Here is a 22,406-nt window from a genome sequence, read left to right as displayed (position 1 = left end):
CTCTCTAGCGCTTCCCCTGGGCGTGCAGGGCGAGTGCCTACACCTCGCAACAAAGACTCCACGAGGAGGACGCAGCGCTTTACACTGGAGGGTCACCCACTGTCTTCCTAGGCCTCACGTTACTGGCATTCTGAGACGATCTCAAACTCCTTTTACAGCTGTCCATGAATGAGCTCCTCCCCGGCCTGCCATACCAGGCAAAGGCGCTCACTTGAAGCTTTCGCCAGGTCGGCAGGTAAAGAAATAAAGGGAGTTTACCTCCTCCCCACCCCTTAGGGTCCAACCCCACCCTTAACAGTACAGCAGCAGTATGTTTGGTGCCGGCTGGAGACCCAACGCCAGCCCCTTGCCCTGCTGCCGCCCAAAGCTCCTCGTCCTGACCCGGTGTTCCAGACTACGAGCCTAGCTCGCCACGTCGGACACCTTCCCTGTGCCCTGGTGACTCAACCCAGGGAACAGAAACCTCTCACTTTTTTCCGATCCGTCCTGGGACCCCCTCCCGCCCCCAGTCCCCGCCCCCGCCTCCACCCCGCCTGAAGTTGCCCTTCTGGTTTGAGCCTGGGGACGCGACTGCCAAGATCTCCGGGGTGTGGTCAGGGACTTCGGCGACGCCTTCCCGAGGGCGGCCCTTCCCCAACCCGGAAAAGGCGACCCAGCACGGCGGCGGCGAGCCGGGCATGCTCACTAGCGCAGGTCGGGCCCGGGGCCCGAGCAGGAAGCGCCCGTGCTAGGCGGCCCCCTGCTCCGTCACCCGGAGCCGGGCGGAGCCCGCGCCCGGGCGCTGGGTGGCTCTGCCGGTCCCCGCGCGCCTGGGCGGCCGCACACGTGTCCAGGCGTCACGTCCGCGCGCGCCCCCGGGGCTTGCGTCAGCTGCTGCTCCGCAAACTGGTGGGTCGGGGCTCTGCGCACCGCTTGGGTTCGGGGCCGGGACGCCGCCGAGAGAAGGGCACCGCGCGTGGTCCCACGCGGAGGCGCGTTCGGAACGTCAGGGACAGCGGACAGCGTCAGCGGGTCCGGCCCCCCGTCTGCCCGGTGCCGATCGTCTCCGCCGCCCGGTCCCGGGCTGGGCGCCGTGGCGTTGCCCCGGAGCTCGCTGCCCGCGGGGCGCGCGCCGCCTTGACCCGGGCGGCCCCGCGGCAGGCAGGCGCCCGCAGTTCCATGGTTGGTTCGGAGCGCGATGAGCCGCCCGTCCTCCACCGGCCCCAGCGCTAACAAACCCTGCAGCAAGCAGCCGCCGCCGCAGCCCCAGCACGCTCCGTCCCCGGCTGCGCCCCCGGCCGCCGCCACCATCTCGGCTGCGGGCCCCGGCTCGTCCGCGGTGCCCGCCGCGGCGGCGGTGATCTCGGGCCCTGGCGGCGGCGGCGGCGGGGCCGGCCCGGTGTCCCCGCAGCACCACGAGCTGACCTCGCTCTTCGAGTGCCCGGTCTGCTTTGACTATGTCCTGCCTCCCATCCTGCAGTGCCAGGCGGGGCACCTGGTGTGTAACCAATGCCGCCAGAAGTTGAGCTGCTGCCCGACGTGCAGGGGCGCCCTGACGCCCAGCATCAGGAACCTGGCTATGGAGAAGGTGGCCTCGGCAGTCCTGTTTCCCTGCAAGGTAAGCCCGGGACTGCCCTCACACCTCCTCCCGGATCCCTTCCGGACTCCGGTGACCTCCGGCCCACTCGAAGGCCCTGAGAGGCGGGTGGCATCTTCTCTCGTTTAAAAAAAAAAAAAAAAAGATTTACACTTTGTCCACCCTCCCCCATACCCACCTGTCCACTTTGGGAGTAGCTCAGGGTTGACATTTGCCCAAGTACTGGCCCCAGATTAATTGGCACTCGCTGGTGGTTGGAACACACCGTAGCTCGCCTGGCCTGGTGCCTGCGTCCTTTTACAGACGTGTGCTCAGTAGGGCTGGGCCGTGCAAGTAAACTTGGACCGGGAAGCGGACTGTGGGGATTGAGGAGGGAGGAAATGCGCGAGCTGAACGCATCCTTGACCAGCACTCGGCTTGCCAAGATTGGTACTGGATTCCTCCTGCACCCTGCGCCTGCCGTCTGCGCACCCCTGACACGTGGGAGCTCTCGGGAGTGTAGCTAAAAAAAAAAAAAAAAAAAAGGGCGCCCACAGCCTGTTTTCCTTCAGCTACAAGAAAACCCTGCAAGCCACGCCTTTCCTTCTCCTGGCCTTCCAAGGACTGGGAAGGACTGAAGAGTTGTGGCTGCGTTTTTGTAATCAGTGGGGTGAAAACAAAGTCACTCAAGAAATTAACAAGGGCACGCAAGAGCTGTTGTTACAGTTCTTTAAAGCCCATCATCTTATTGTTAATTTAGTTTAAAAAGTTATCAATGCCGTCGCGAAAAATGCGAACCACCGAGACAAGAAAAGTTAAAGACCACGACCCCTCCCTTTCTTTCCCACCGTTGTTAAGCTTAGTACGTATCTTTATAGGCTTTTTAAACCATATATACATACACCCTCGCAGCTAAATGTAGAATCATAGATGTCAGTGTGTGTCAGGAAGGTTTTTTATAGATATAAGTTTTACTCCAAAAATGGCTTCTGCGACTTGCTGTTTTTAAGTTCATATTATCACACATTTTTCAATGTCTGAAACCTAGTTCGACCTCGTATTTTAAATGGCTGCATAATATTGCATGGTGTGGTCATATTATAACATTTGTGCACCACATCTATCACTTAGAAATCTTCAGGAGCAATTTCACAGACATGCCTCTATATTACCTCATTATAACCTACAGCTAATACTGTAAAGTCCATTTTTTGAAATTAAAAGTGAAATCGTGTCAATAATTTTGAAGGTATTTTGTAAAAGTAACTGCTCTGTCTCCTGTGCCATTTAGGCTGTCTTGCATTTCTCCTTGGTGCTGCTTATTTTATAGGACAAGAGCCCATTTTTAAATTAAAAATAATCCAACTGAGAATTCAGGCTTGGGACTCAGGTCAGTAAAATGAGTGATTTAATTTGGTCTGCTGCCCTGCCACAAAGTTTAAAATAGCGTATTTCAAATAAGGGATTGAATCAGTGTTTGGACTGTGGGGTTTCAGGCAACCTTAATAAATCACTTTGCTTTCATCCCCTCCTCAGAAAATGCATACTAATGCACCCAGCCCAGTTTTTTCTCATAAAATTTAGATAAAATGTTTCCATACTTTTCTTAGGGTCATGAAGAAGGTGGCAGCCTAGTTGTCACAGAAGATTTGGTAATGGTTGACAGAGTGGATATTTGATGTTTGAGATACACTGTGGGGGTGGGGGATGCCCCACAAAATTTTCTAGCCATCTTCTCACTCATTCACTTTCCCCTAAACCTTCAGTGACTAATAGAAGAAATGGCTTTAGGTGAATTATAGTTCACAAATGAGAATTTGGTATCAGTCAGTATTCCATGATTTATTTTCAAAAAGCAATCTCAGAAGAGAATCATGTTCCCAAGAGAAAGGGAAAGAAACAGTTATAACATGCTATATGGAGTGTGAAGTTTCGCTTTCAGAATCTAGAACTCTGGTTCCTATGGAAGCATATGTTCTCTCCTAATGTATAACAGGCTAGTGAAGTCATTCTCGAAGAGTTCTCTTGGGAAGCAGGGGTATTCAGCCTTTCTGCACATGTTAGTGATTTCCAGGTCTCTGTTCTATAAGAATGCTGTTGAACAAAGCCATTACTTTGCAAGCTAAAATTTAAAAGGGCCAACCATTCCCCTTCAGACCAGGAACCAAGCTTAGAATGTGATCTTTGGATCACTTTTGTGTGTGCGTGTGTTTGAGATTTACAAAACTGGAGTGTGCATGCCTCACCTTTGGTTGACCAATAATCCAAACTGTTGACAGGACAGCTTAGCTAGTTAGTGCGGATAAACCAAACTGGGACATATACATAGCCCCAGCAACCAACCAAGATATGTTAGTTGGAAAAGATGGGACACAACAGGGAGTGGTAAACCCTATGTCAAATTTAAAACAAGGTAGGTCTGTTTACCTAGCCTTGTGGCCCGCAGTTTGAGGCTCCTAGTAATCATAGGGACTCCCTTGTCACTGTACCCATCTGCTCTCAGAATCTCTCATGGACTGGCTCATATGAGAAAACCAATATTGAGTAAAGTACTAGAGCTCAGGTCTCAAGAGCTGCCTGGCACTGCCACTGTTTGCCTGAGAGACCCCCTCTCAGGGCCTTGATTTCCTCATCTATAAATTAGGGATGAGATTGCCCGGCTCATAAGGACCTGTAGCTTCTAGTGTTCCATGAGAAGAAGGGAGACCATGTGGAATGTTATTAATGTCCTCCATGTGCCAGCTACTTTGCATGGGTCAGCTTTTATTAGTTTGCCTTTTCTTCAGATGAAAAAACTCATGCCTATAGAGTGGTTAAATGTGAAATGACTTCTCAAGTCACATAGGTAGTAAGTAGGCCAGTCCATGCATCTGTATCCCAAAAGCACAAATTTCTGTATGTAGGAATAGCATGAAAGTTTTTGTAGGGAATTTGAATCTGAGTGTATACTCCAAGGTTCCAAATCATGGCTCAAAGTTGACACCAGTAACAAAACCATCTGGTTGGATGAGTTCACCAGATGCACCTCTGATGGGACTGCCCCAGCATGACAACATACATACTCACTCTGAAATTCATTGGCAGCAATTTTGTGAGGCATGTGAAGTAGAAAGATCAGGGTCGGAGGGAAGCCTACAAACTTAATATTTTGGGAGATTTCATCACAGCTCTGGACTGCTCATGCTTCCCTTGGCCAAAAATGGATGTATTGCCAAATAGCTACCCTACAGAGGTGAGGGGACACTTAAATAAAGCCTAGAGTGTTGCCAGCCCCTTTGATACAGGGTACCACGTGCATTATTAGCTCAGGTCTCCTTTTTAGAAAAAGGATGTCTATTAGAATATACTCTTCCACTTGGGGTATTTTTAGTCCATTCTATGGCTTGTTCCACACCTGAGAAATTTGACATCCTGTTCCCAGATCGCAAACCCCACCCCCAGTTTGTGGGTGAAGGGGGAGAAGTGACACAAACGTGTCAACCACACAGTCTGTTTTTACCACTCAACAATGTGTTTTGATATCAGCCAAGTATTTCTCTCCATAACTGTGGGAAATGCTAATCCACTCCAGCCTACTAAGAGCATGATACATTTTCTTTCCACTTATCTTCTATGAAAGTTTCTAATAGCATATCTCCAAATAATTGTTGAATTTGAAAGCCTCAGCCAGCCAGACAAGTCTTCCCTTTTGTTGGATTGTGACAATGTTGTTTTAGTTCCTAAAAAAACCAAAAACTAAATAAAACCAAGTCAGGTCAGGCAGCACAGTTGAAAGTTTAAAAGTCCCTTGGTGCGACCTCATCTAGTCCAGTGGAGACAAACTCTGTAAATACCAGCAGGGACCAGGTAATGCCAGGGAGAGAGGCATCTGACACATGACCTCAGGGTCGGGGGCTGGGGATAGGTGCCACCTCCAAAAAGGGCAACCCTCATTCAGCTCTGGCTGATTGGTGGGGGTAGGGATCTGGGTGAAGCCATGCCAGACATTTAGATTTTTTTCAAGAAAAGCCAAAAATCTGGATTTTTTCAATGTTAAATATCTCAATTTTTTTTTCTAACATTGGCCGAATCCACATGGACAGCCAGCATTTGCAGGCCAAACCAACCATGTCTCCAGGCCAAATTCCAACTGCCAACGTGCAGCCTCTGATCTGGTTCTCCTGTAGAAAGCATTCGGTGAGCCTGGAAGTTCTCATTTAACTCTTGCCATACATGAGCTTCAGAACAATGATACGTCCCAACCATGGGTGATTTTGTAGCTTGTTGTCTTTTCATCTTTATTTTGCCAAGAGAATATTCTATTCTGGCCACCAGGAGACCTGAAATATCCTCCTAGTTACTAGATGTTTGACTTTGTTCGGGTCAGTCTGTTTTTTTGCATCTGAGTGAGGGTCTTCAAGAGAAGAGGTTGGGCTAAATGATTATAGCAAGGTTCTTTCTTACCCTAAAATTTTGGGATGTAGTAAGCAGTCCCAGGAAAAAGAGCATTAGCCAGGAGACAGAAGAACTGGGTTCTCATCCTGGCTTTGTATGACTTTGGTCCACTCACTTCCCTGACCTTGTTTGTTCAGCTGTTAAAAAGAATGGAGCTAACACTTAGCTGGTGGGTGCTCTGAGATCAGATTAGAAGAGCTGTAGAGGGCTTTTGCTTCACCATTTCAAATGGAAGATGAGGGGTGGTAGGGTGGTTGTAAGGTGATGGGTGATCACCTAGAAGTATAAGCTGATTAGCCTAAAACAGTTTCAAAGATTTCCTCTTTACCTCAAAAGTTCCCCTAAGACAAAATCATTTACTTTGGAAATTGTCTCTGCAGGCCTCACTACTGCCTGAAATTAACAAGGTTGACCCTTAAAAGCATAGAATGAGCTGGCAAGCCCCCTAGTCCACATACTTTAGCCCCAGGGCTCAAGATTTTAAAGAACAAAATTGACAATACAGCTTTTATTGTATTTTATTATATAAAACAGAAGCATTAGAATACTACGTAGCAGTGTTAATGTTCAATGCTAATACTACACGTAATTGGCCAAAAATTTTTCACAGGTCACCACAACCTGGAAATGGAATAAATCATTGTTAGAGTTAATCCTTAGTACAGCCAGAATGGAGGCTTAGCTAAAGTTACAGCAGGTCTGGCCTATAAAGTAGCAGCCTGACATTGGGTTAGTTTCTCCTATTCTGTGAGTTAGATCCCTGTTTTGAAGCCCCATAGAAAGTACTGTGTACACGTGACTATAGTAAGACCTCGATGCAAAAAATGTCTTTAAGAGCCAGACTTGTGCTTCTGACAAAATTTGTGAGAAATGGCGTTTCTTGTTCCAAACCATAAGGTCCTCACTCCTTGAAAGGGGCACAGTGGACCCTTTTGCTAGACTGAATGCCAGCATTCAGAGCCACTGTGTATTGCTGGCAAATTGTGCAGGGTGTGATCATACATGGGGTATTAGAATGTGGTTCTACTCTGGACACCTTGAAAAGCAAAGTAAAAATGTTTTCCTGATCAAATGTATCTTTAGATTAAGCTGTCGAGTATACTTTGTAAGGCTTATGAGAAATTCTCGACTTTGCCCCAGATGCCCGTCTTTCTCCATTAGTTTCTTGAAAATTGAGAAACTGTTGTTTTCCTTGTTTCCAGTTTGGTAAAAATCTTATGTATGTAGACTATGTAGCATTAATGACACAAAGGATTACCTTCTTCCCAGTTTTTGGCCACAGATGCTATTGAGATAGATGAAAAGTATCCTTTTGTTACATGTGTGGGCCTGTGCACTATTTTAAAACTTTGAATCAACAAAGTTAGTGTCTTTGGATCCCTCCTCCCCCCAGACTCCCTGACGGTTTTGAAGGCAGGTTCTAGTCGTGCCTCTTGGTCCAAACCCTGACTCTGTCCCCACTGTGACTTGGCTGGTGACCTCTCCAAGCCTCAGTGGCTCATTGGTAAAATGGGGTGATGATAAGGTTGTTGTAAGGATCAAACACCATAATAATTCATGTGAGGTGCCTAGCACAGCCCTGGCACTAAATAAATGTGCATAGTCAGAAGCTGATAGAAAGCAAATGGCCAATGTCTGAATTCAGGCCCAGGCATAAACTTGAAAAAATGGTATCTTTCTTATTTTCGCCCATGGATTTTCCTGCTGAACTGCTTTTCCCTACTCCTAATCACATAGGGTTTTCATAGAGCTGGGTAAGTTGGCCCTGGTATTGGTTTTTCAGTGATGAGACTTTTTTTCCCTCATTTCTTTTTTTTTCAAATGTTTTAAAAGGGAAGGCCTGGTTAGATTAAGCAACATTTTTAAGTGTATGTATTATATGCATTTTATTTTATACATTATATGTTTTCTAAAGTTATGATCCTTATTTTAAAATGTAGAACATATAGAAAGTAAAATAAAATCGTCTATAATCGCCCCACCTAGAAATAACCACTATGCCATTTTGCATATGTCCTTGCAAACTTATCTCTACATCAGTGGAATTTGTCATTCAAAAAAAAAAGCAGACGAGATGGGAAATCCTATTATACAGACTGTTTCATAACCTTCTTTATCTAATACATCATGACTGCTTTTCTACATGGATAAATACTATTTAAAGCCATGTGTAATGGCTGCATAATACTGCAGTTCTATAACAGTACCAGAGGTATCTAATCAGGCTCCTGTTTGTGGTCATTTTTCTGTTTTCTTACTGAAATTATAAAAAAATAAATACTATTATAACTAAATCCTTGTGCATAAGAAAATAATTATTTCTAAGGATAGATTCCTAGAAGTTGGTTGGTAGAGTCCAAGGGTATATGCAGAAATATAAGCTTTTAATAGTTGATCCAAATTGCTTTCTCCCTTGGAATTATTTATAATTGAGTGCCCATTTCTTCCCAGCATCACCAACACTGGGTGTTATCCTTTTGATTTTCTTAATGCTGCTGCCTGCTCTGTCTCTCTGATGTAACATCAGGCCAGAGTTGGCTGCTGCTTTACCCACTAACTTGTGATCATACTCACTCTCGTCTTGGAATCTCCCGAAGCTCCAGGCCATCTCCTTCCCACAGCCCATCTGCCTCACCCCTCCCATCCTCCTGAAACTATGTCTGATGGTGGGGACAGACGTGCCAACAGGGCAGCAGAGCCCTTCTGAAGTGAGATGAGCAGAGAGGAGTCTGAAGACCTCACTGCTTGGTCGTGCCAGCTGCGTTCTGAAGGATAAGCACCAGTTTGCCCGTGAAGAAGGAAGGGATGGCAGATCACCAGGAGGCTATATGGCAGGCCAGCAGAGTTGCTTGTAGAGAACGTAGCTGGCCTTGCTATAGGTGGCCTGAACTAGGTGTATTATTTTATGTTATTTCCCTCATTACTTTGTAAAGGAGATAGGACATAGTTAGTCTCCTCCCTAAGAGATTTGCCCAAGCTCATGCAGTTTGTAGGTTCAGGGAGCAGAAACACCAGCGTGGGCCTTGCAATCACACATACAGTGTCTTTTCCACTACAGCCTCCTGCCTTTGCTGCTGCCCACCCCGTGCTGCTGACGAACATGATTCCCCTTCCCATTCCAGACTCCAATAGTGGCTTTTGGAGGGATGGCAGTACTAGGGGCTCTCTTACTGGCCAGGTAAAACACAGAATGCCTGGTTAAATTTGAATTTCAGATAAACAACAAATAATTTGGAGGGTAGGGAGTATAAGCATACCCAAATATTGCCTGGGAGATACTAGCATCTTGTATTTTTACTTGCTAATTTTACAACCCTACCACTTAAGTCTTCTGTTGAATTTCATTGCTTTAGTCCAGAATTAAAGACAGCTGAGGGGAGTGGAGCTGTTTGCAGTTAAGTGATTGTGCAAGTGCGGACAAGGCACGCAAGAGTGAGGGCATATTGAAAAGGGTAGGCAGGATACTGGTCACATGGCATAAGGCTTTTTACTCTAAAGGTGCTCTTGTTTGCTTGCACGGGCACTCTGAAGGGACCTCACAAAACTGGTTCTCCAAGACTGTGTGTGGTTCCTGCTAACTCTGCCTATGGACAGATGAGAAACATACATGGTCAAAAGTCAACTTTCGTTTAAAGTTTCTAAGATTAAAAGTAGGGCTTTTGTAAGGCCAAACACACACTCCCCCCATAGCAGGACATTCTCAAATTTCTGCAATAATCACGCCAAAAATCTTCCATCAAGACACCTTTTAGTAAGAAAGCTAGCTGCAACAGTGGTTTGTCAACTTTCTCTTTTTCAAAAAGGATGAATTTTTGAGCCCAAGATTTTGATTATGAATAGAATTGCCCTACCCAGAAGAAAGTTTGTAAAATTAACAGTATTTTCTTAGTCTCACTGCTGTTTAATGACACTGACGGTTCTGGTGCTGAGTAATATTATCTTCTCGTATCATTATCTGTAAAGCTGTTAATGCACTATTGGTCCATAATTATCTCTTTGTATTGCCTCATAGTGGAGCTAAGGAATTTACCATTTGAGTTACATGAAAATAAGCTAAAGTTCTTAGAGGCAGGATGCTAGCTAGACAGATGCAAGTTGAGTATTTTTATAATTAAGTCACAAGAAGAGAGTTTACTTTCTCCTATTGCCCAAGTCTGGCTTGATTAACTTGAGGAGTCTACAATTCTTCCACTGTTAATAACAGTCAAGAAGTGAGTTGTAGGCAGTTTTATAGACCCGGAAGTGACTGGGTAGGCTCAAGGGTACTGGGTACTTGAGTTCTAATCATAGCTACTCTACCATTATTGTAAACACGTTTTAAGCAAGAGGAACATACAGCCATCAGACACAAGGACAACAGTGCTGCTGTGTCCCAGTCTATGTAAGCTCTCAGAAGAGCTATAAAGTCCCCCATCCCAAATACTTATGTAAATAAAACAAAAATGACAAAGCAAATCCATAGTGCCTGAAATCTAAAGTAACAATAAACATTTTTTTTCTGACATCTCAAGGTCTATTGAATTTTTTTAATGCTAAGTTCTATAGTAAAACATCTAATTAAGGTAAAATTAATATGGTGGAAAACATGTCATCTTCTGCAGATAAACCTAATATTTACTCATTTATCAACAAATACTGGGTGGGCAAGAAGCAGGCAGTGGATCAGTAAATCAATAAAATTAATAGGCCCTTAAATTAACTGGAAAATAACCTGAGATCGTTCATTGGTATTTTGGGGGCAGGGAAACATTTTTAATCACAAAGAAGCTAGCTTGAATTGATAGAAATCCTTCTTAAAAAGTGGTAACATTTAACTGCTGGTTAAAATGGAAAAGTTCTACCGTGGTGTGGATCTATACTAGGTTTAGCTGCAACTCCCATTTGAAGAAGCCTAAAGAATGTTGAGAAGACAGAGACTTCAACCAATAGTCTCCTAATTATCTGCTGATCATACCGAATAAATTACACTGTCAGGAACTCATCCTTCCTGTTGAACTCACATAGCTCTACTTCTGGGTTCACCTCCCTAGCGCTAAAAGAAGGAGTGGGAGGGGCTTGGGTAAATTTCATTGCTGGAGCTCATCTTTCAGGCGGGTCTGGATTGGAGTAGGAGTTTACCTTGGACCACTGGGGGCGGGGATGGATAATGAAACTGCAGTGGCCAGAAACTACATGCCAGGGCCACAGACTTGTCAGGGCCCCTCAAACCTTTGGAAGGATCAGAGGACAATGGAGAATGCTCTGTCTTCTATGAGGACAAATGCAGTGCTACTTAGTGTAACAATTTATGTCTTCAATGCAAAATTGTATTGGTTCACTAAAGTGACTCTCAAAGAGCCTTTAGGAAAAGAAAAACTATTAACTGTGGTTGCATTTACATGTAGATGTACTAAAAGTATATTTTCTTTTTAAAAAAAATACTATTGTGATAACAATTTATTCAACCAACTCTGCATAAGAAATCTCTATACCAGCCTGAGCAAGAGCGAGACCCCATCTCTACTAAAAAATAGAAAGAAATTCTCTGGCCAACTAAAATATATATATAGAAAAAATTAGCCGGGCATGGTGGCGCATGCCTGTAGTCCCAGCTACCCGGGAGGCTGAGGCAGGAGGATCGCTTAAGCCCAGGAGTTTGAGGTTGCTGTGAGCTAGGCTGACGCCACAGCACTCACTCTAGCCCGGGCAACAAAGCGAGACTCTGTCTCAAAAAAAAAAAAAAGAAAGAAAGAAATCTCTATATCCCATGAAGGATAAATATGCTAACTCAGTCCCTGAATTCTTTAATACATTTTTATTTTGATATGATTTCAAATTTACACAATAGTTGCAATAATAGTACAAAAAATTCCCATATAGCCTTTATCCAGGTTTACCAGTTGTTTCCTTTTTACCCTATTTGCTTTGTCATTTGTGCTCTGCTCATTCATATATTTTTTTTTAACCAGTTGAATGCAAATTGCAGGCATCCTGTCCCTGTACTCCTAAATAACTCAGTGTTTTTTTGAAAAACAAAGACATTTTCTTATATAATTATGGCACAGTTATCAAAATTAGGAAATGTGGCACACAGTAGTAGATACTATTATCCAATCCACAGTCCATATTCAAATTTCAGCTGTTGCCCCCCTCCATGTCCTTTGTAGCAATATTGGTTTCTCAGTCCAGGGTCATGCATCACATTAGCAGCCAGTGTGCATTTTGTGATCATTACAGCTTATTTAGATGGAAGGAAAGCGTCGTTTGCTTTTACTTCAAGACAAGGTCATTTGCTGGATTTAATTCCCAAGTCTACGATCATTAACAACAAAATATTGATTGTGCTTTGTTTTTCTTGAGACATTCTCATTTGAGGCACTGGTAGATATTTTGCTAATAAATTTCAGCTGTTTCCTAGGAGATAAGCAGGTCTAGGCAGGGTGGTTACCTCATAGTTCCCGAGAGGGACAAGCCTCTACCGAGGAGTGCATGGCACCTCCATTGTAGTACATTGTTGATTGTTGGAGTTCAGCAGATCGTTCTTGAATTGTGTGGAGTCAAACTTAATGAGAGTAAATGACTTGTTCTAAACTACTCACTACATCCATGGCCTTCACTAGCACCCCAGCTAAGAAGGGTTATTTATTTTGCTTCTATACTCATTTCATAAGCAAATATAATGTGACTGTGTTTATTAGGTAAATAACAGGTGTCTCATGTTTGACTGTTCTGACGTATCTCATTGTATCTGTATGTGAAAGGGTTTGTATGCCGAAAAGGGAAAAACCCTGCCTAAATTCCAACTTAAATACAACCTTCAAACCCCAAGCCCAGGGAAAGAATGGGAACTATTTACTGCTTTCTGCGAAGACTTAAAAATGAGGCTCCAGATTACACGCTGCCTTTCAAAGGCAGAACACATTTGCACAAGACTTTTGAGCCATTGCAACATGAAAAGTTCCTTTAAAAGTCAGAAATGGGATTTCAACATTTTTTTTTTGTTTCTCATTCTGCTGGACCATCTTCCACCTCCCTACGTTCTTTAACTTTGTGTTTCTCTGTGTGTATGTGTGTAAGTGTGTGTGCTTTCTTTAGAGAGTTACTTTAATTTCCCCTGGGGGAAATGAGCAGATATTTCCCTAGGGAGAAATCTCATTTATAGCTGTTGGCTTGTCCCAAGACACACAGGCATCCTCTGCAAACCAGCGCGGTGCTTTCTCTCAGTAACAAGAGGGTACAGCTAAGGACCAGGCGTCTAAAGGAAAGCCCTCCCTGGCCCAAACGCAGAAGTCCTTTGACCCTTCACCTTTGGTGGGGCCAGCCCTAGCCAGAGTGTGAAAAGTGAAACCTCAGGACTTTTTGCCAGATGCCAGAGAAGGCCAGGAGGACCGGATGGATGGCTGGTTACTTATTTGTGAGCTGCTGCTGCCTTATTCCTTAGGGAGTGGCACTTTCGGGGCTGTTTTTCTGCTTGCACGCCAAGGAAGAAGTTAATACTAGAACCTGCTTCCAAAAGCAGTGTATCTATGGACTCTTGAGTTTTGTATGTGTTGGGCTGGGGCCGGGGATGAAGGCAGATGTTCTGTTCCCCTTTCTCAAAATATTCTTTGTTTGACTCCTGAGCCGTGATGTGCTGTGAAAGCCCTGGCGGGGCAGCCTGGGAACGTAGGGCTCTATTCCTGGTGTGGCCACTGCTGACCACGAGGCCATGACCGGTTAGTCACGCTCCGGGAGCCTCCAGCTTCTAGTCTGTGAAACGGGTAGAACCAGCTCCCTGGTCTACCCCCACGCTTTGCAAGCAGTCAGATTCTGGCTGTGTGTCAGGGCTGGCATGTTTGAGTTGTCCTGGCAGTGCCCACTGGGCGGAACAGTGACCTGCTGGACCTGCTTGCTGGCGTGGGCACCTCCCCGCTGTGATTGTGGCTGCCCAGAAGCCAGGTTTTGTCATTACTCAGAATTGGAATGAGTGGTTCTCATCAGAATCAGTGGTTCTCACCCAAGGCGATTTTGCCCCCTGGGAGACATTTGACCATGCTTGGAGACATTTCTGTGTTGTCACAACTGAGGGGCAGGGAGTGGTTACTACTGGCATCTAATGAATAGAGGCTAGAGATGCTGCTAAACATCCTACAGTACACTGCACAGCCCCCACAACAAAGAATTATCTGGTCCAATAGTAGCGCCAGTAGAGAAACCCTGAAAATAAACTGAATTGTCTGTGAGGTCCCTGACCTGCCTTCTACTTTAGCTTTTATCCCCACTGTTTCTCCAGTGCCAGAACCAGATGGAGCAACTCCACCCGCAGTCCAGCTGCCCATAGGAAAGCTGCCCTCACCCCTTCTTCCTCACCCTGTCCCACTTTGAAATCACCTATTGCCCTTCTGGTTTTCTTTTGCACAGTCATCTGTGCTTCTGATGCATTTGAGTTGTTGATTGTTAAGTCTATTGTATGGCCCCTCTTAACTGGAACACCGCAAGGGCAGGATCCACAGCTGATTCCCTCTGTGTGCTCTAGCATAGAGGTCTGTGGCCTTAGCAACCCTCTGAAACCCTTGGAGTTTTTCAAGAAAACACAAACCCAAGGCCAAGGGCTGGTGAGGTTTGGCTTTGCCGCTCAGAGGCACCTAGACAGTTTTACATACGGTGTGGGGAAAATCACAGACCCCTAAAGCCCTCTCTCTGATCCCTGGATGAGAGCCCCTGATGAAGGTGACAGGGACACCCATCGTGCTCTGGAATGTCATTCCAGAACAACGCCAAGACTGTTGTAAGTATGAAACATGGCACGGGAGAGTGTGTGTATGTATGTGTGCGTGTTTAAAGTAGATCTTTTCTCCAATCCAGCCGTCATAAAAGTGGCACCAGTGGTCATGAAGACACAAACCTTACCCATGATGGAAAGAGAGGACTAGATAAAGTTCAGCTTGTTTAGAAAAAGCAGAGTAAGTACCTAAGGCTTTAAAAATATATTTAATACAGAATGTAGCAAGATCTTTTTTCATAATGTCATTGTCCACACAAATGCAAAATAATGCCTTTTCTGTTTGTATAGTCTGGGGAGGTTCCCTGTTCTCGATATTGGTGTTGAAATAAGTGTTGAATGTGTGCCTTGTAAGGCAAACCAAATAATTCGGATATAAATTTTCCTACTTGACTGGGAAAAGTTCTAAAATGATTGCTAGATAATACATATGTGTCGTAAATGTTGAGTCCATGAACAAGGGGTGGTTTGGGGCTTTGGGAAGAAGTACTTTTCTGCGTGCCGTTGGCCTAAGTTCACCTTGTTCCTGGGATTATTCCTGGGCAGCCGTGGTGAACAGCTCATTCTGAACTAGCTTCAGGTAGTGAGGGCTCGTTTCAGCCAGAGAATCTGCCAGGCTCTGGGCTGGTTCTTGCTATTTTTTATTGTGTGTTTTCAAACTCTGGACAGAAATGCCTCACCCATCTCTCACAGAAGAACATCAGAAGCCTCTGTATCCCTAGATTTAAAACACAGTTAACAGGGATCTGGTTTTGTTTTTTTTGGGGGGGTGGGGTGGGGGGTGGCAGTGCTTTATAAAGTTAGGAACACAAAGTGTAAATATACATGGATAAATAAATTTGTTTCTCCTGATTAAGTTTTTTTATACCCAGGCTTTAAAAATTAGTCCACGGTTTAAAAAAGATGAACAAACAATTCCTGTGGGCAAAGTAAGTAACAGTGAAATATTTCTTCCAATTTCTATTGAAGATTATAATCCGCTTTAGTTACGGGGGATGTGGGGAGGAGTGAGCTGCATTTCTTTCTTTAAGCCACTCTCCTTCCTGATTAGAGGAGACTAATCTCTCTGCGAGTGGAGGCTGTCATCTTTGCTCCTGTATCCTCCGAGTGACTACAGCTTAGCGTTTTGCATGGAGAAGGCGCTCAGTACCTGCTTGTTGTTAGTGATAAATTCATCTGTCAAGATTAGAATTTGACCTTCTTAAGGTTTACAAGGGGGTTATTCTATAAGGCAGGGTAGGGAGAAGCAAAAGTACTGTGGTGTTTTTGTTTTTTGTATTTTGAGTTTCTTTTAGCAATTGGACATATTTTTTTTAGCCTCTTAGAAAAATGACCTGCCGTGGCCTTATTTGGTGCCTCGATGTCTCAGGGAGAGGGGGAATTCAAGGGTCGTAAGCCAGACAGCTCACCTGCCGCTCTGTGCTCCAGGGCTCTAAGGCTGACACCTGATTTCACATGAAAAGGTGATTCAGGTTTCTTAATTCTTTACAAGACAACATAGTACTCTGGGCAAGTGTCTACTTGTGGGCTGATTCTCCATCTGGTATCTAGGAATTAACTTTGTCATTCTTGTGCGAGTTGGGAGCAGAAGTCCAATTCCTTGGTGTGGCCTCTTGCTACGCTGAGTGTGATTTATCCATCGGGTATGGCATCCTGAGTGCAAGGGACAATAAGGTTTCGTTCCTACCCTATTAAAGCAGTGTCTGAGGGGCAGACTGACTGTGTCAGCAAACTCGTCTGGTACCCCTTCCTTCTGGGCCTGTCCTAACAACCTGACCTATCTGGTTGTGAAGTGATTTGTCCCTGGACTTGAGGAAGTGGTCTCGGGAAAGTTCACCGGGCTTTCAGAGGAGGGTTAGGCCCTTCTCATCTTAACCTCCACTGGCTGGAACAAAGTGGATGTGATCTCCTTCCACCCAAAAACCTCCAGAGGGAGGGTTAAAAGGAGAAGGTGGGTAATATTTCTAGCAGTGTGAAGGGGTCTCCACCCCTCCTCTGCCCTAGCCTAGTCATTCTAGCAATCAAGAGCAAGGAGCCAAGGGGGCAGCCTTCCCCACGGCCTGCCTGCCAGTCACCAGTTTGAGCCAGGAAGGAGTTGGGGGCACAACAGAGAGAATTAGACTATTTGCAAAATTGTCTTTATGTGAAAACTAGTCTGGAGATAATACAATGTTCCTTGCCCAACACCACCCCCAAGCAATTAAATTCTTTAAAAAACAGCTTCACAGAAAATAAAGGGAAGGCTGGGTTTTATAGAGCTGGCCAACAATACTGTTTGTTGGAGATGTGTATAGTAAGAGAACGTTAGTTCTCAGCTTTTTATCAGTGTTGGAGCAGGGGCACGGGAAGCAGTGTATCTCTGGTTCAGGAAGTGCCCTTGATTTCATGTGTGACAACACTGATGATGAATAAGGCACTGAGATGTTTCGTCTTGAATATTTCACTCATCTTGAACAAAAGTAGTTGAGATAAGAATACAGTTTAAGCCCGGGAAACCTGAGTGGGCATACCCAACAGTCTTAGAGGGTCGCACCAAGAGAAGTCTTGAGAAGGCCAGTGGCTCAGTTTCTTTCTTTCTGTCTCTGCAGTATGCCACGACGGGCTGCTCCCTGACCCTGCACCACACGGAGAAGCCAGAGCATGAAGACATCTGTGAATACCGTCCCTACTCCTGCCCTTGTCCTGGTGCTTCCTGCAAGTGGCAGGGGTCCCTGGAAGCCGTGATGTCCCATCTCATGCATGCCCACAAGAGCATTACCACCCTTCAGGGAGAAGACATCGTCTTTCTAGCTACGGACATTAACCTGCCGGGGGCCGTCGACTGGGTGATGATGCAGTCGTGTTTTGGCCATCACTTCATGCTGGTGCTGGAGAAGCAAGAGAAGTACGAAGGCCACCAACAGTTTTTCGCCATTGTCCTGCTCATTGGCACCCGCAAGCAAGCCGAGAACTTTGCCTACAGACTGGAGTTGAATGGGAACCGGCGGAGACTGACCTGGGAGGCCACGCCCCGGTCCATTCACGACGGCGTGGCCGCAGCCATCATGAACAGTGACTGCCTTGTTTTTGACACAGCCATAGCACATCTTTTTGCAGATAACGGGAACCTGGGAATCAATGTGACGATTTCTACATGTTGTCCATGATGCACCGTGTGGCTTTCATAAACCATCAAAATTATTTGGGCATAGTGCTCTATGTTTAATAAAGATTTTTATAGATGTTTTATTCCATATGTCTTCACAAGTCAGGACCCACAGTTACCCCGTGTTTTGTTTGAACAGCAGCTTCCCACCTGGCATTGGCCCAACAAAGTTCATTAACCTGGGATGAATGGGGTTGGCCCATTAGTGATTTGGAGGCTGTTCTGTGATCTAAAATCAACTCTATTATTAAATCTTTCCTACTTCCTGAACAACACTTGACAGGTTGCTCAGGGCTGCTGTGGATGAGTATGTTAGAAATTGGAGGCTCCTTCCTGCCTGCCTCCCTCCATCGGTCCCTCGACATTGACAAAAGCACAGTGACTGTCAGCAGATTCCTTTACTTTTGTTTTTAGCAGGTAGGAATTGTTTTAATGCATTTTAAATAATGTTTCTCAGATGGGATGGCTGACCAGTATGCCTAGAATCACCTGGAGTGCTCATCTTAAAATTGCAGATTTAGGTAACCTGTGAGTTTAACAATCTCATCAGGTGATTCTTTTCAACAGGAAAGTGTGCGAATTACTGGGTTAAATTGTGGGAAAGAGTCCAGATTTTAAAGGTGCTTTAAGATTGCCCTCAGCTGATACTGTTTGTCTTTCTATTTCATCCCCTAACATCCCCTGACTCTCAAATTAAACTAGAACTATAGATCCACAGGAACACACTGCTGGGGTTTGGTCACTCTCGTGTTTTGGGTGGATGGCCCAGGAAGGCAAGTCACATGGCCACTGATAACTCTCACGTCATTAGTTTCCGCTCACCCCTAGTACAGATGACCTGTTTACACTTGGCTTCCCTAGAAGCCCTGCCTGACTGTAGCTGGTGTGAAAGACTAGATCAGTAGAAATGGAAAAGCTTTATAACCAGTGTGTCATATGCTTGCTATTTAAAGGTACGTGTTGGTTTGTTTCTGTTTTCTGCCACATTCACTTTAGTTTTTTAATAAATATTTTCCAAAAATGAATATTGTGCTTCATTTTCCTAGTTGAGTCATGTGTATTTATTGTGCATCTACTCAACAGTGTGCAGGTGCAATGAACTTTCTCCACTACCTCTGCAGCTGGAGCTTCCACTGTAGCCACGTGGGAAACAGTCATTAGGCCAACGTCATGGTGCGGGCCAGTGGCAGCACTGGGGTCCAAGCTCACCTCAGTCACTGGTGTTGCAGCTCTCCTCCCCGGGGCTGTCCTTGTCTGGCAGGCCAGTACCTGTGTAAGAGGAGGATTGCTCCTGCTTTACGGAATCAGAAGGAAGAGGCTTAGCTAGTGCTGATGTCCAGAGTACTGGGGTTGATCCAAGGTGACCCACTCCCTCAGTCCCAACCCTAAACTTTAAAAGGAATTCAGATTAGCCCCACATGTTTGTGGGGAGTTAGCTATGCTCCCCGCAAAAGTTAGGGTTCCTCAGACAGGGGTCGTTGCAAAGGATGAAAAAATAGTAGGAAACAGAAATAAAAATAATAGCCAAAGATACAGTTTATAAAGTAAAGATTTATGAAGATAGACATAGCAGGGTGCCCGGAAGGTTACATCTCTTCCCGCGGAAATGCAACCAAAACTGAAGTTTTACACAGGTACTTGTAGCACAGGTACAGGTTTTCAGTTGCCAAGGGTAATGGGATTTACATAATAATAGGCAGTTTGGTTTAGGGTCAAAGTCTTCTAAAAGGCTACTACAGATCCTTCAACTAATTCTATCTAGGTGAACAATGAGTTATAAAATCTTAGGACAAACTTCTAAGTTTTATGATAAGGCTATCACTTTAGCAAAAACAGAGCCATCCTGGCTCTGGTTATTGTGTATTAGAACAGAGATTTTAGAAGTCAAGCATGAGCTGTCCCTTATGCTATTTACTTTAACCTAACCACATGGTTCCGTTTGGGCCTCGCTTGGGCAGCATATCTTATGATCAGCTCTCATCTGGTGGCCTGTCTTTGTTGATCAGCTCCAGCATCCCGTGGCTCTAGGCAAGACCTGCTTTCAAAACAGGTGAGCGCCATAGGCCCGGATTGCAGCTTGCAATCAGGCCCTCCTGAGGCGAGGCAGCTTTTGATATGCGAACTAACACGTTTACATTTTCATTTAGGGCAAAGCCTTGCAAGACTTCTGAAATCATACCTGTCTCTAAAAATATATGGGGCATTTCTATAAATCAATATTTCTTAGGTTCAACACATGTTCAGTAAGGATTGAAGACTGCTTACCTCAGTGGCCCAATTTCATTAGCATAGCACCAGGTGGAAGTGATGGCTTTAGAGTTGTTTTTGTTTTTTGAGATACAGTGTTAACGTTTTTTAGCCAGCATAGGATTCTGGCACTTAAGGAATTTGCTAAAGTAACTTATCTTCTAGGCTATTTTTCAAATAAAGGTGAAAAACAGTGCCCTGCACAAAAGTAGGTGGTTATTTTGGTGGATGAATGAAAAGCACAACTCTTGCCACTAAGTCACATTTCAAGCCAGAACAGAGGGATCCATGGAGGTGAAACTAGGATCCAGATGCAGATAGACTTTGGCCCTTAAAGGCAGAGCTAGTCCAGGTAGGGCTGTCAAGAGCCTGCCTGCACCCAGGCAAGGTGTTGCGTGCGTAAACTGGCTGAGCTTGGCAGCATCACTTCACGTCCACATCTTACCCTCTCACATGTGTGATGGAGGAGGTCAGGGCTGATTGGTCAACAAAGGGTAAAGCTATAAACGAAAGACCGAGAAGGACTGAACACAAATTACTCCAAAAGCACAAAATGTTAGACTTGCAGCCCAAAGAGTTAAAGTGATGGGCCAGCAGCCACACAGTGCATCAGTGGCAGCACTGATTCTAGAATTCAGGCTTCATAACTCCCACTTAAACATGCTTCTACAACTCAACAAAGGAAAATAAAGTTGTAGTCAACAAAACTCTGAACTTTTGTTTTCCAGTTATGTAGCTCTCTTTAATCTCTGTCACCAAAAATGTGTAAACATAAGTCTGTAGAGGCTCTGACTTTCTTGAAATTTTCTGCCAAAAAATAAGCAAAAATCCCCGGGTTGTTCTCTGTTTTAAGAGGAAGTAAAAGGCCAGGCACAGTGGTTCATGCCTGTAATCCTAGCATTCTGAGAGGCCAAGGCTGGAGGATCACTTGAGCTCAGGAGTTTGAGACCAGCCTAAGCAAGAGCAAGTCCCCATATCTACTAAAAATAGAAAAATTAACTGGGTGCAGTGGCACACACCTGTACTCCCAAATCCCAGCTACTTGGGAGGCTGAGACAAGGGGGATCACCTAAGCCCAGGAGTTTGAGGTTGCTGTGAGCTATGATGACGCCACTGCACTCTAGCTGGGGTGACAGAGCAAGACTGTCTCAAAAATAAAACATTTAAAAATTTAAAAAAGAGGAAGTGAAAACAGCAAAAAGGATTATGTAAATTGAAATGCCTTTTTATATAGTTCCAATTGCAAATGCAATTTAAAATAGAATGATAGGCACTTGTCAAAATTCATTACTTGGTCCACTAAGTAGCATATTAAAAAAAAAAAAATGATGGCTCACGCCTGTAATCCCAGCACTTTGGGAGGCTGACCTGTGAAAGGGAAGGCAAGACTGCTTAAAGGATGGGAAATCTAATTCTCTGTATTGTTACGCTTTCTGCTTATACTACTAATTTGAAGCTTAAAATTTCTTTTTTTTTTTTTGAGACAGAATGTCGCTTTGTTGCCCTGGCTAGAGTGAGTGCCGTGGCGTCAGCCTAGCTCACAGCAACCTCAAACTCCTGGGCTTAAGCGATCCTACTGCCTCAGCCTCCCGAGTAGCTGGGACTACAGGCATGCGCCACCATGCCTGGCTAATTTTTTCTATATATATTTTAGTTGTCCAGATAATTTCTTTCTATTTTTAGTAGAGACGGGGTCTCGCTCTTGCTCAGGCTGGTCTCGAACTCCTGACCTCGAGCAATCCACCCGCCTCGGCCTCCCAGAGTGCTAGGATTACAGGCGTGAGCCACCGCACCCGGCCTAAAATTTCTTTTTCTTTTTTTTGTAGGAGACATTGTCTAGCTCTGTCACCCAGGCTGGAGTGTAGTGGTAAGATCTTAGCTCACTGCAACCTTGAACTTCTGGCCTCTAGCGATCCTCCCACCTTGGCCTCCCAAAGTGCTGGGATCACAGGCATGAACCACTGTGTGTGCCTAGCCCAGTGAAGCTTAAAATTTTTTATTTGTGACTGCTGTTCATTTGTCTTAAGAGTCCCCAAATGGCAAGGCAGAAAGCACTTTAGACCCCATTGACACCAACACCCACCGCTACTATCATTTGCAGAATAAATAAATAAATATGACCTACAGAGAGGAAGCCACTGGCCCAAAACCACACTACTAGTTAGAATTTTCTATGATGATACAGTGTCTTCTGTATTAAGTAAAAGGGGAAAAATTTTAAAACTATAAGCCAACATTTCACGATAATGAAGGGAACTTGATCCCCATCTCCACTGCCACCACCT

General features: G+C 45.0%; 1 protein-coding gene across 1 annotated transcript; it reads left to right on the top strand.

The window, feature by feature from the left end:
* The first annotated feature begins 659 nt into the window (after positions 1 to 659).
* Positions 660 to 18,899, top strand: SIAH2 (siah E3 ubiquitin protein ligase 2). Its single transcript, XM_045539469.1, has 2 exons — positions 660 to 1,597; positions 17,318 to 18,899. The coding sequence occupies exons 1-2, from the start codon at positions 1,178 to 1,180 to the stop codon at positions 17,873 to 17,875; spliced, it is 978 nt and encodes a 325-aa protein (XP_045395425.1). The 5' UTR covers positions 660 to 1,177; the 3' UTR covers positions 17,876 to 18,899.
* The last annotated feature ends 3,507 nt before the right edge of the window (positions 18,900 to 22,406 follow it).

The sequence above is a fragment of the Lemur catta genome, chromosome 1 (assembly GCF_020740605.2).
Source record: "Lemur catta isolate mLemCat1 chromosome 1, mLemCat1.pri, whole genome shotgun sequence".
Classification (NCBI taxonomy): Eukaryota; Metazoa; Chordata; class Mammalia; order Primates; family Lemuridae; genus Lemur; species Lemur catta.
The sequence above is the reverse complement of the archived record's forward strand: the minus strand, read 5'-3'. Positions and strand labels throughout refer to the sequence as shown.